This window comes from Haliaeetus leucocephalus, unplaced genomic scaffold, assembly GCF_000737465.1.
Source record: "Haliaeetus leucocephalus isolate CR32 unplaced genomic scaffold, Haliaeetus_leucocephalus-4.0 Scaffold752, whole genome shotgun sequence".
Classification (NCBI taxonomy): Eukaryota; Metazoa; Chordata; class Aves; order Accipitriformes; family Accipitridae; genus Haliaeetus; species Haliaeetus leucocephalus.
In genome coordinates, this window is record NW_010973188.1 from 912,385 (window position 1) to 925,527 (window position 13,143).

At 34.1% G+C, this 13,143-nt stretch overlaps 1 protein-coding gene across 1 annotated transcript in view; it reads right to left on the reverse strand.

Moving 5' to 3' along the window:
- The window catches only part of DNAH8 (dynein, axonemal, heavy chain 8), a 154,877-nt gene that overhangs the window by 20,691 nt on the left and 121,043 nt on the right, over positions 1-13,143 (reverse strand). The window contains exons 74-80 of the mRNA XM_010581130.1: positions 12,538-12,720; positions 11,962-12,067; positions 10,862-11,114; positions 10,572-10,762; positions 5,374-5,495; positions 2,593-2,711; positions 495-697 (exon numbers count right to left, since the gene is read on the reverse strand). Of these exons, the coding sequence (XP_010579432.1) occupies positions 495-697; positions 2,593-2,711; positions 5,374-5,495; positions 10,572-10,762; positions 10,862-11,114; positions 11,962-12,067; positions 12,538-12,720 (1,177 nt within the window). The remainder of the gene's footprint in view (positions 1-494; positions 698-2,592; positions 2,712-5,373; positions 5,496-10,571; positions 10,763-10,861; positions 11,115-11,961; positions 12,068-12,537; positions 12,721-13,143) is intronic.

Here is a 13,143-nt window from a genome sequence, read left to right on the forward strand (position 1 = left end):
CACATCTACACATCTTTTAAATATCTCTAGGGATGGCAACTCAACCACTTCCCTGGGCAGCCTGTGAATATATGTATCTACTTCCAACTCAGTTTATATGCACAATTTTTCAAAATTTCCATATAATGTAGACATAAAGTCCAGAGTATAAAAATGCAGATCTTGTGGGTATTTTTGTTACGATGTAATCTTGTAAGCAGATTGCTGATTTTTACATTGCTTGCAGTTAAGAGTTAAAACAAGAAAGCAGTATTGTCACCATGCCAGAATTTAAAAAAAAAAAAAAAAAGTAAATATTGTCTAACAGATAGGGATTTAAAAAGTATCACCATTGGGAAGGATGATAACAATTTATTAAAAAGGAACTGAAAATGTTACTGTCCAACTGCACACAGAATGATTCTCAGAAATACTTTTCAGAAAAAAAATCTCTGAAATTACTTAGATTACCCTTCTGTATCTCAGCACATGACAATGAATAATTACTTTCATACCCAATTTAAGCTTTCTAGCCAAGGAATCAATCTGAATAGTTGGGTCAGATCCCACAGACAAGAAACAGATGAGAGGTGTTCGTGTGTCACTTTCCTCCCAAGTTTTTTCTAAATTCAAAATGACTGGTTCTGTATATTTCTCATCCAAGGAATTTGCAATATATTTCCTGGCTTGGGAAAGTGTTCGGTCTGGACACCAAGACCTAGAAATTAAAATATATACCAAGACACAAATTCACTGCCTCTTCCTGTTGCAAAGAACAGACTTAAATTAGAAATTCTATTTTTATGAAATAGAGATTTTTGCTTCATAATATGCATATGTGTATATATATACATACATTCATATATATGTTTGTAGGTTTGTCTTTACAGATATAATAATAGACAGAGCTGGTAGTCTTCCCTCTACTTATGACTGTTCAATACTTTTCGGTTGCTTACAATTTTGCCTTAATTAACTATTTGCACTGGAATTTCCTGTTCTGGGTACCTTTATCATGTTGGGACATTCTTCATTTTAAACAGAGCTTTTGTATCTGAGAACATAAGTAGGGAAATGTAAGATTGTTTTTGTCCTTTAGTAAAATTCTGCAGATGTTTCATTGGGTCTGTTAGTCTTTTAGGGTACAGACTCAACTCTTCTGCACTGGATTGCATTCGTGTTGGGGATAAGTCTTTATTTTCTGATGGAAAAAAACCAACCAGAACAACTACTTTTGGATAAGACATATGACTTTGCAAAACTTCCATTTATAGGTTTATTATTCTCCTGGTTTCAGCTGGGATAGAGTTAACTGTTTTCCTAGTAGCTGGTACAGTGCTGTGTTTTGAGTTCAGTATGTGAAGAATGTTGATAACACTGATGTTTTCAGTTGTTGCTCAGTAGTGTTTAAACTAAAGTCAAAGTCAAGGATTTGTCAGCTTCTGATGCCCAGCCAGCGAGAAAGCTGGAGGGGCACAAGAAGTTGGCACAGGACACAGCCAGGGCACCTGACCCAAACTGGCCAACAGGGTATTCCATACCATGTGATGTCACATCTAGTATAGGAACTGGGAAGTGGGGGCGGGGAATCGCTGCTCGGGGACTAGCTGGGTGTTGATTGGCGGGTAGTGAGCAATTGCGCTGCGCATCATTTGTATATTCCAATCCTTTCATTATTGCTGTTGTCATTTTATTAGTGTTATCATTATCATTATTAGTTTCTTCTTGTCTGTTCTATTAAACCGTTCTATCTCAACCCATGAGTTTTACTTCTTTTTCCCGATTTTGTCCCCCATCCCACTGGGTGGGGGGGAGTGAGTGAGCAGCTGCGTGGTGCTTAGTTGCTGGCTGGGGTTAAACCACGACAATTATCTAAAGGCTTAGGACTCAGATGTTCCCTTCCCCCTTCGGGGTGTATAGCATATAACAGTATAGTACTTCTTCCATCAGATTCTGGCCTTTTTTACTGCACAGATTGAATCTGCTCTAAAGACAAATCATGGTCTAGTAATTAATGTTGGTTTTTTTGTAGTGTCTCTGATTTATTTGTTGCAGCGCTTGGAAATTATACAATGAACATAGGAAGATATTATCTCATGCATAAAGCAGCTGAATGCTGCTTTGGGGAAATCCATTCTATCCCACGCCGTGCCACAGAGATCTTAGCTGATGCAATAAAATCATTTGTAGCACACTTTTCACATGGGGCTTTTGAATACCTGTTTTACCTTTTCACTTTTTTTAATTACTTAAAGTTATTTAAAATAGTTAATTTTAAAAGAAAAGAAAAAGAAATCATTTTGAAAACTATCTGAATGATTCCACTTTTTCAGTGGCTTTTTGGAGAAGGCTGCAATGTGACTGTGTTTCCATTTGTCATGACACAAATGCAAAGCTATAAAAAAATATTTTTTAGAAATAATAACTTTTTTAGACTCTTCAGAGGATAGCTCTGAAGTGAGTGAATTAAATTATATTTCATGTGAGTGAATTAAATTGTATTTCATGTCTCCCAGAAATTAAAATTATGCTATTATGATAATAGCATATCGATAGACTGAGACATGTGATGCAACCATGTATGTTATTTCTCAAATTTCTGAAGATGCTCACCTGATGAGTAAAAGCTTGTGAAAGGTATCAACTGAATCATTATATCCATCAGGTATAATTTCATCCTCAGGAGCATCTTTATCAAACCAACTTTTCCATCCTTTTTCATTACAGGCTATCTAAATTTATAACATTAACACACATATAAATATATTTCAGCTGTAGTAAAACCCCCTTGTAAATGTATTTTAATAAGAGTCTGTTATTATATTAGGATATATTATGTGCAACATTAAGAGTCTATAGCATTTAAGATATACATCATGCAAATTGCTATTAAGATCCTACAAATAGAAATTTTAGTATTAAGATGCAGACTCTTAAGCTAATCAGTTATCCATGGATTCCACTCCCAAAGACATGCAGCTACTTAAGAAAAAAGAGTAATTAGCAGAAGGATTCTATACAACAAAAGGAACATACCATGATTAATTTATTCCTTCTGATCACAAAGTACTAAGAGGAACAGAAAAATCTGTCCAAGTACAGTCCAGTCAGCCAAAGAATCACAAATTAAACGTAACAGACTCTAGTAAGCTTTTGACTTGAGAAAGAATAAATTTGACCACAAATATGATCATTATCTAGGCACCTCTTAGAACCCACGATCTAATAGGACGAAGGATGTTGGTGGACAGAACATAGTGAATATTGCTATGCAGTTGAGCCTTTAATGCAGTGACTGAGAAGAGTCAACTACCGCAACATTCTCAGATCACTGGGAAGAGAACAAGGAACACACTGATACCAATCTGTTCCATATGCCTATTATAAACCAAGGAGCCCTGTCCAGTTGACTGACTTGGTTTCAAATAGAAGTAGTTTCAGAACAACCTACATCAAGAATGGACTGGGAGAGGAATGAGAAATGAACATACAGGGACCTCTTCCAACCACATATTTCCTACAATGGAACTCATTCAGAGAGATTCATAAACACCAAATGTCCGTTTCTGAACCATAGCCCAAGTCTGATGAAAAAAAAAATACTTTATAAGCAAATAGCTCAGTTCTACATTAACTGACATCAACCTGAGCACTTGCTAGGAGAGTATGCAGAGGAGGTACCTTCTTAAAGCTAGGCTGCAGCCAGAGATAGGTTACTGAGCTAAAGGGACTTTAGTTGACTCAGTAAAATCATTAAGCTTTCATTACATATTTCTTTGTACCATCTCTCACTCAACCACGGCTGGAAGTAGTAGGTGTGAAAAGGAACAGGGTCATCTAAATGTTTAAAGAGGAACATGTCTTTATTAAATTAAGTTAGGCATCTGGGACTGGAGGACTTAAATTTTAGAGGAGAAAAAAATTTGTAACTGGCAAGAAAAAAAGAAAAACACAGGAACCTCTTGAGAACTGAGCATACCATTTTCAAACTTTTTTTTTCTTACTTTAAATAATTTTGTTTGTACCTAAATGGATAATGATACAGTTGCATTTAATGTGATGAGCCAAATAGAACATCATATCTAATGGATGCAAATAAGTATTAAAAAGGTGTTATTTCCATATTTGCATTTTTTATTGATGTCCTAGTTGGCACCCTCCCAGATCCCATCTCTCTTACTAAAATCACCTAATTGTCACTTTTCAACTTGTAAATTTACGGCAATTTTAATTTAGTGCTAAAAGATTAGTTTAAAAAAAGAGGCCTTTTCAGGTAACCCAGGTTGCCCAAATATTTTGGAGTCTAAAATTTTGTTTTTACCAATTCTAGAAAAGTCCTATAACAGAACCATTACAATCTACAAATTAAAAGGAAAATACATAATTCATAACCCCATGGCTAAATTTAAATAATGTTAGCAAATGTGCAGTGGCATGCATTTTGGGTTCCGGTGCCCTAACAATGCACAGTGAAGACCTAACTAGAATTCCTCCAACTTTCTTGTAACTCAATATCCTGTTTTGATACCTCCAGAAACCAAAACCTGGAGGAAATGGGCTGGTATGTGTCCATATCTTCCCTTTATACAGTGTTGGGAAACAGCCAAGACCACTTCCAGGTACACCATTTAGATAAAATCTCTGCTATCCTTCAGGGTACTAAATGCCATCACTAAATGGACTTGGCTGACCAATGCTGTAACAGCACAAAGAACTTAGTGTCCCGGCTATCAGTCTGATTAACAAGGAGTGCTTAGAAGGCACAGAAAAAGAAATGCTTGGGGAATGTTTTAACTACACTAAAAAAAAGATAAATTTACCACAGTAAAGAAAATAACTGATAAACACGTCACAAGCTTATGTGCATATAAGTTCATGTATGTCTCAATAAAATAAATAGTACTGTTATAGCTAGCTCATCATATCTGAATAACATGTTAACCTTGGAATGGAAATGAGTATTTAAAAACAAGCAGCAAACAATTTACTTGTAAAAATCTATCAGACTCAGACATAAAACATTGTAACTTAAAACCTGACACTCATAGATTAACTTTCTGAACCTTTTTGATACCTCTACTATTTTATCCTTTCTCCTTATTTCTGCCTCTTTCATTGACTCCCTTTTTTACTAGTTGTTTGCTCCTGTTCTCTTCTCCTTCTACCTCAATGACTATAATACAAAATACAATAAAGCAAATTAAAAAAATTTAGAGCAAATAAATATACTGCTATTCATGCTACCTAACTGTTCATTTCTATGCCTTTATTCTGTATTTTCTCTGGCCTTGTTCCTAACTACATCTCTTGTGCATTCCAAATGTAAAATATGGGAGCACAATTATGATTGGGAAACTGGTTATTAACATTAAAAAGATAATTAGTAGATATCACCTGATTCAAAATTTCTGCAAACTGTGGAAGTTTGCTCAATTCCACTAGGTTTAGCCACATCATGTCAAGAATCCAGCGGAATGGTTTGGGTGGGCAAGCCTGTAGATCCAGTGCTGCACCTCCTGTACATAAAAACATTCTGATGAAATACACATGGCATTCCAGGGGTCAAGATATATTTGATATTTCTTTTTAAATTATGTTTTCTGGCCCATGTAATTTTCACTGGGGTACTAATTGCACTCTTGTGTACTTATCACTTATTTCATAAGATCATAGGATAATTTAATCTGGAAGGGACCTCAGGAGGTCTCTAGTCCAACCTGCTCAAAGCAGGGTCTGCTATAGGATAAAATCAGGTCTTTATCCTGTCTGGTCTTGAAAATCTCCAAGGGTGGAAATGGTACAACCTTTCTAGACAATGTGTTCTAATGTTTGTCTGTCCTCATAATGAAAAAAGTTTCCCTTACATTCACTCTGAACCTCTTTTTTTCAGTTTATTTCTGTTGTCTCTCATCTTCCTACTGTGCACCACTGTGAAGATCCAGGCTGTCTTCTTAATGGCCTCATAGGTGTTGGAAGGTTACTACTGGGTCTCCCCTAAGTCTTCTGTTTGCCAAGATGAACAAGCCCAGTTCTCTCAGCCTCTCATCTTAGATCATGTGCTCCATAGAGTTTGTAGTTATAAGTTTATACAATGATACCGATTACATTTGAAATATGGGAAATTTTTTTATAATATCTTTTAATCTGTGCTGATAATACAGTAAAAATAATTTTATATTTATCTGAAAGATAAAAGTATTCCTCTGAAGACCTTCTCTTAGACAGTCTATATTTTATCCTACTATTCCTAAAAAGACAAGAAATTGAAAAGAAAGTCTTATTTTCTCAGCTGCAAACCTCTACCTCTTCTCTAATGAAATGCATAGTTATAATATCTAAAGAACGTTACACATGTTAGCAAAGTAATCTCCTGGGATCGTTGGAAAAAAACCCAAACACAACAAAAGAAGAAACAAACTCTGGACTGATGGAATCAATCAATCCTAGACCAGCCTAACAAGCACAATTCATTTTAAATAGCATATATAAGGCCAGATAGCCAGTAGATAATACACATTTCACATCCTCTGATATGCGATTGAAGAGGAAATACAAAGGAACACCTCTGGGATAAGACTGCAATCCCATTTTAAACAGACTAGCTTTTAACTTTTTATCATAATTTTCTTCTTGTTGTAGCTGCCTCTTCCCCAGTCTTCCACAAATTAATTAATGCCACTTCTTGGGAAAACTAGAGGGTGTTGTTCCAGTGGTCTCCAGAACCAAGATAATTTATTCATTTAGGTCACTGGTATAATGAATTTCACCAACTTGTTACACACAGACTGAAAAATCACCTTGGAATAATAACTATTATTTTTAAGCACCTATATGTATGTGAGCATGTATGTGTGTGTATATACAGTCTATATATATGAGCTATAATTATTTCAATACTTTCCAATTATACATACATGCTTACCAAAACCTACATACATAAATATAGATGTAGTTCCATTTCAATTAATATATTAATACTTTTACAAGCTGTGTCTAATTATTCCATAGAATATCAAGAGGTTTTAACATAGAGACCTTTTTTCTTATTCTGCACCCACCTCATCCTCAAATTCTTCATGAATGTGATTGTAGAGAAAATGAATTATGAAAGCAAGAAGAACAGAAGAAAAACTTATCATTGGAGTGAAAAGGAGATTAGAATATTTAATTTCTTAAATAAAGCACAAATTTTGTTATTTTATAATTTGTTGGGAAGACATTATATATAGTATTTTTGTAGCAGCTAAAGAACTAAGGGTTACTTTAAAATTCTGACACATTATAGAAAAGAGTTTATGGTGCTGCAAATGCTATAGTGCAAGAAATTCTTATTTTCCTGAAGTCTCTTCTGCTTACATTATAGACTTTACAGGGAAAGATTTGATTCTTTGAGATGTTTTCCTGCAGACTTCCAGGATGCAAGAATTTTATTTATATTTATATCAGTGATGAGTTTCAGGAAACAGCAGCTCTGCTTCTTTTAAAAGAATAAACACATGATTCAGAAAGACTAAATATTTTCCTAGCTAACTGAATATCTTTAAGTATAACCACAAGAATCACCTTGCTTAATCTGGACGTTAGTATGCCAATGGGAACAATTAACTTTAAAAAAAAGTAAAAGTTTCAATAAGTAAGCAGTAAACAGTTCTAAGGGAAGTTTTTGCTTTGGGGGAAATTTTAAACCTTAATTTTTTGAGGCAAACTTATTAAATGAAGAATGAGAATTACAAAAGTGTAAACAATATGTTTCTCATTGTAATACTTGATATTCTTGCTATTAATATACATACCTAATAATTGATAAATCCTGCTAAGTTCTTGTGGTTAGCCATTTGTTATGTGAATAAGTTAAATATGCAATGTCTAAAAAATTCTTTCATTTTATCAGTTTTCATTTTGTCATTCACAGGCATATGTGAAAAGTTCCAGTTTCTAGAAAAATTTGTGCAATGCTTTCCTCCACACATGGATACACTTAGATATAATCAAGAAACAGAATTAGACATCATTAATATATGATTTCAAAGTATTCATGAACTACTGAAGGGCCAATTAAGGGGCAAACTCTTGTTTAAGAATGTGAAGTTCCTATGTACAAATGCAAATTATTTCTGTAATGCAAAAACATAAAGATATTTCATTTGCTTTTATTACTAAGTTTTCCTACTGTTGCACTTTTTCTCCTTCCCTTTACACCATGGATGACAAGCTTCAGTAACCTCACAGAAAGAAAGGGCTGCTTCATAAAATCTGAGGTGCAAATACTGATTTTCCTGTATTTCCTGTAACTACCTGTTAAAGTTTCCTTAAAGCATCCTCTTATGTCTTTGGCACTGTGATACAAAGATTGAAATAACTGCCTGGGATCCATTTATGGATCCCAGAACTTCTTAGTCTCTGCAAACTGAAATAATCGAAATCAAAGAGAGGATAACAAAAAGTGGTTACATAAATCTGTAATCTGTTATTAGCATTTTAAATACAAAATGATACCCTGTTCCAGAATTGCATCTTTCACAAATTTAATACATTAGACCAACAGGAATATTTTTGCAAATTATTGAATTCTGTGAGAGAATCACAATCACTTTAGCCAAAAACACTTTTCTTAATTTTAAGATGTAACCATTAATTAATTGTCCACAAAATAGCATACTTGGCAATATTTCTGTCTTTTATTTAGGTCAACAAACCCAAAGATGTTTTGTAATTCCTCTTTAACACGCTCTCTAATATTTATGGACCTTCTTAGTAAAATATATTTTCTGCTAGAGGAGATCATATTCTTCATTTGTGCCAGTCCCTCACTTTCTACAGGTAAAGGCTACAACCTACCTAAGTGTCAAGATACCTACAAAATCGTCAATTAACTCCTTAGATTTTCTCCTATCTTTTGGATTTTATTTCCTTCTAAAGTTTTAATAAAAATTCTATGTCACCATCATGGGAGGATATTTTCCTATAATTTGGGAATCTGCTTTCTCTGTTTCGCTGACTTAAGGTTACATTTAAGCTATAGCATTAAAATATTGAGGAAAGGCCTAGTGTTTGGCTTTACTGGAATACAGTAAATAGAATGAAATTAAATTTATGTACTTTAGCAGAAGGAAAGATTTAGAGTTGATAACCTCCTGAGATTAGCTGAATAATGAGTTCTAGAGACTTTTTCATTTCAAATAGCAATGCTTATTTCACTGAGACATCCCCTGATAATATTGCTGATGATAAGCCATGAAAGCTCCCCTGGAAAAGACATGGAAAGAAGAGGAAGAGAGATTTATTTTTCAAATAAATCCTTTCTTCAGCTGCCTGATAATGTTTGGTAACATGGCATTCATTTCGCACCAAGAACTGCTCAACCAAAGAGGAAAATTGAACAAATAATTCATTGCAGAAGATACCTAAGAATCCAGGACAATTTGGATAGGCATCTGCCCACTTTCCAATTTTATTTAATATCATGTGAATAATTATAGAAAATCTATTGTTACCTTGGTGTCATTTTATACACCAGAAGAATTTCTCACTATTAGATCACCTGTGGTAAAGCTAGGCAGGAAACTGCAATCATATGTTCTACATGAAAATTGCTAAAAGTACTCCTGTACTTTATTACAGATTTCTCATTAGTTAAAAATGGGTAAGTGACCACTTTCTGTTTCACATGCCCAAGGTATATTTTCCTCTGGCAAAACAAGAATCCATGAGCTGAGAAGCCAAGATATATGGTTCCATGTTTAATGCTTTACTAAAGCAGACATTTTCATTTTGAAAGCATATCCAAGCATGCCCTGCCTGACATCAGTGGTAAATTGGTAGCTGGATACCATTCTCAAAGGATAAAACCATTATGACAAACTGGAAAGCATAACAGAAAGTGAATTTTGTCTTGTTTCCTATCCATTTTGTTTCATTAAAGGCAGATATTGATCTTCAAATATAGGTTCACTATTTTGACATTAGACCTTTGCAAGATTCATTTGAACACTGTAAAATTCAAACAGGTTTTAGACAGACCTCGGCATAAGCAATCCTGATCACATTTTTCAGCAGAGGCACAAATTCACAGAGCACAGAGGAAGCAGACCTGGCCAATTCGGCCACAGAAACACATTATGTTCTCTGAAAGTCAGTGTTAACTGGTTGGCAAAAGTCAGAGAAAACTTAAGCTGAAACTGATAAAAAGACTGTAGCACCTGCTGGAATTTATATGGAGCTGTTCTGGCAACTTAGAAGATAGCTTCATTCAGCTCCATCAAAGCTGAGAAGCAAAGGAGCAAGAAGTCACCTAATTTATAAAAATAAGGATACAAACATAATACAAAAATATACAATTATTAAACCAATAGATGGAGACAAGCAGAACTATCATCTTGATCTCAGGATAGAACACAGCCTGGGTAAATGGCAGCAATAGAACTGAGATGGGGAACTGCATCTAACTTCACTGGACCACAGCAGGGGTAAGGACAGAGGCAGCTCCCACTATTGGTAGAAACCACGCAGCCAAAAAATCACACTTTGAAATGGTATAAAAGTTTCAAAAGTTGAAATTAGCTCTATATATAACATAATTTTTTTAAACTTACCTCTAATGAGTACCTGGAACTCTCTGTTTTTCACGTGTCCTCTCTCAAGATCAATTTTTAATGTCAGGAGGAGTGTAAAGAGGAATTTGTGGTTTTCATGCAAGCCTCTAATAGAATATGAGTAAATTTCAAAGGTAAGATACTCAATAATATTTGAGATTCTTTTCTGAGGTAAAGGAGATTTCTTAGATCTGAGTCATGAAAACAAAGCACAAAGAAAGCATGTTAACAGCAGCAAATACTTTGGAAAGACAAATATCTAAATAGTAGAAAAATCTGTGTCTTCCTACTTGGCCATGGATTGATCAAATAACTTCAAGAACTGAGCCAGTGAAGTTTGATACATATTATTGACCATGCTCATTTCTGTAATAAGAAAATAAAGAATGCTTCCACGTGTAGCAGCAGGTCGATATTCCTCCTGAGCAGTGTTGATCTTCACCTCAGTTTCTGCTGCCACAGACAACTTTTCAGCTACTTCAGCAGCTGTTTGCTTTGTTGTTTGCAGGACACCAATCAAGGATTCATCATCTACTAGTGAACCTAAAAAGTCAAATATTGGATGTTTAGGACATTTTAGTAACATTTTTTTCACTTTATGTATGTAAAAATCAAAAAGCCAAATTACAGGAATTATTTATAACATGGAAATGATTTACTGAACTGCAGAAAACTTTTAAAATGGAGACCAAACAGGATATGTATTACTAAAAATTATTTTTATATTCAGCATGATAGACAAATGCATTCAACCTATGTCAATATGAATGTATCTATACCAACAGCTTTGCAGCATGTACTAGAGAAGTCAGCTTTCTTATGCACATAACATATGGATTCATACACAGTACAATTATTTTAAAGTGTGTTGATTGGTACACTCAAAGTCAGAAAGACTTAGGGTCCTAAAGACAATGGTTGCACAACAGTATTCATGTATCTCAAGTACTTACTGATTGATTTTCTGGAAGTTATCATCTTTTTTTTTCCACCAGAGACATAGTAATTGATCATGTACAGGCTCCTAATATACTGCAAAAGACTTTCAACACCATTTAAGCTAGCCCATTTTACTTTGCATTTTGAATGGGTTAAGGATTTGCCCATGATCAGATACCTTATCTCATTGGAGGGGCAGAAAGCTCTCAAGAAATTGATTTGTTTCATAAAACTTGTTTAGGTGTTAAAAACAAGTTAGTGTCTAGGGTTGTATATAGTGGCATGCTACAGTACAAAATCCCTCATACTCCTGTAAATCACCATACTTCAAATTTCTACCATTGGATGTTCTCTTACTATATCTTGGATGGATAAATCAATTTCTGTATGGAAAGGTTCTAATGTGAATCAGCTTAATCTGCCTAATCTGCTTAATCCTTTGATACAGAACCTCTGGTTGCACTTAATTTGTACAGAAGATTGTCTTCCAGTTCTTTCGTCTTCCTCTTATTAAAAGTTACATCTTCCATAAGTTTAATCCTTTCTGCCTCTAGTTCCTATTAGTAAAAAACAAGAAAACGGCATGACACTTTAGGGACTGTAACTAGAAGTCATACTTAAAATTTATTTGCTGTATTTTCAAGTTTATGAAATATGATTGAAGATATGGGTGAAAAGTTGGATCCAGTCACAAAATACACATTTTTACATTTTCAGGCATCTAAAATGTGTTTTTATAACTTTTTTTTTTAAAAAAAAGCAGTGTTTATTCAGTACCTTATTCAGTAACTTATTAATGCCAAATGCTTGTACTTAATTTTTCTGTCATACTGACAGTCATATGTGGAAGATCCTCAAGGTGTATTTTTGTTATTTGGAAATTTCTATACTGAATCTGAATAAAATTTTAGGAAATGGCTGATGTCTTTTTTCCGTTTGAACATTTCTTTTTTGCTACATCCTGAAAACAGTTAAATAAAAAAAAAAGTGTAAGCATCACTATAGTTTGTGTGTACTGTTAGGTTACCTGTTTTTCAGTAAGAATTACTCTTCTTAGTAACTGATCCTCAAGTCCTTTCATTGTAACAGTAAAATCAATAATTGATGTTTTTGCATTAATTTCAGGCGTGAAAGCAGGATTGGGTAGCTTTGTAGTAATGTACAGTCTAAATGAACTCATAACATCTACTTCCTTATCGCCAACTTTCACCTGTGGCGTAAGTTAGAATAGTATTAAGCAGAGGAAAATGAACTTTATTTGACTCAATAATATTGACCATAAAAAAAATACATTATTTGAAATGCCATTTGACTTAGGTTTTGTGCTTCTAATCACATCTAAGATGAAAACGATATAAACTACTGACCTTTGGAGAAATCATTGTTCTCTTGTGTTCAGGGAAAAAAAATTATTTGATCCAACAATGGAACATTAATTATTGGAAATTAGTTCTCTATTTATTAAGAGTAAGCGGATCATAAAGAATATAAATTTACATACTATAAATTTATATACTATAAATTCATTCAGAGTTTTTGACAGAAATTTTTACAGAAGTTAAGATAGTCCAAATCAGCTGTCTAACTTGAAAGCTGCATGTGCACAAGGAAATCTGATCACTGTGTATGACCC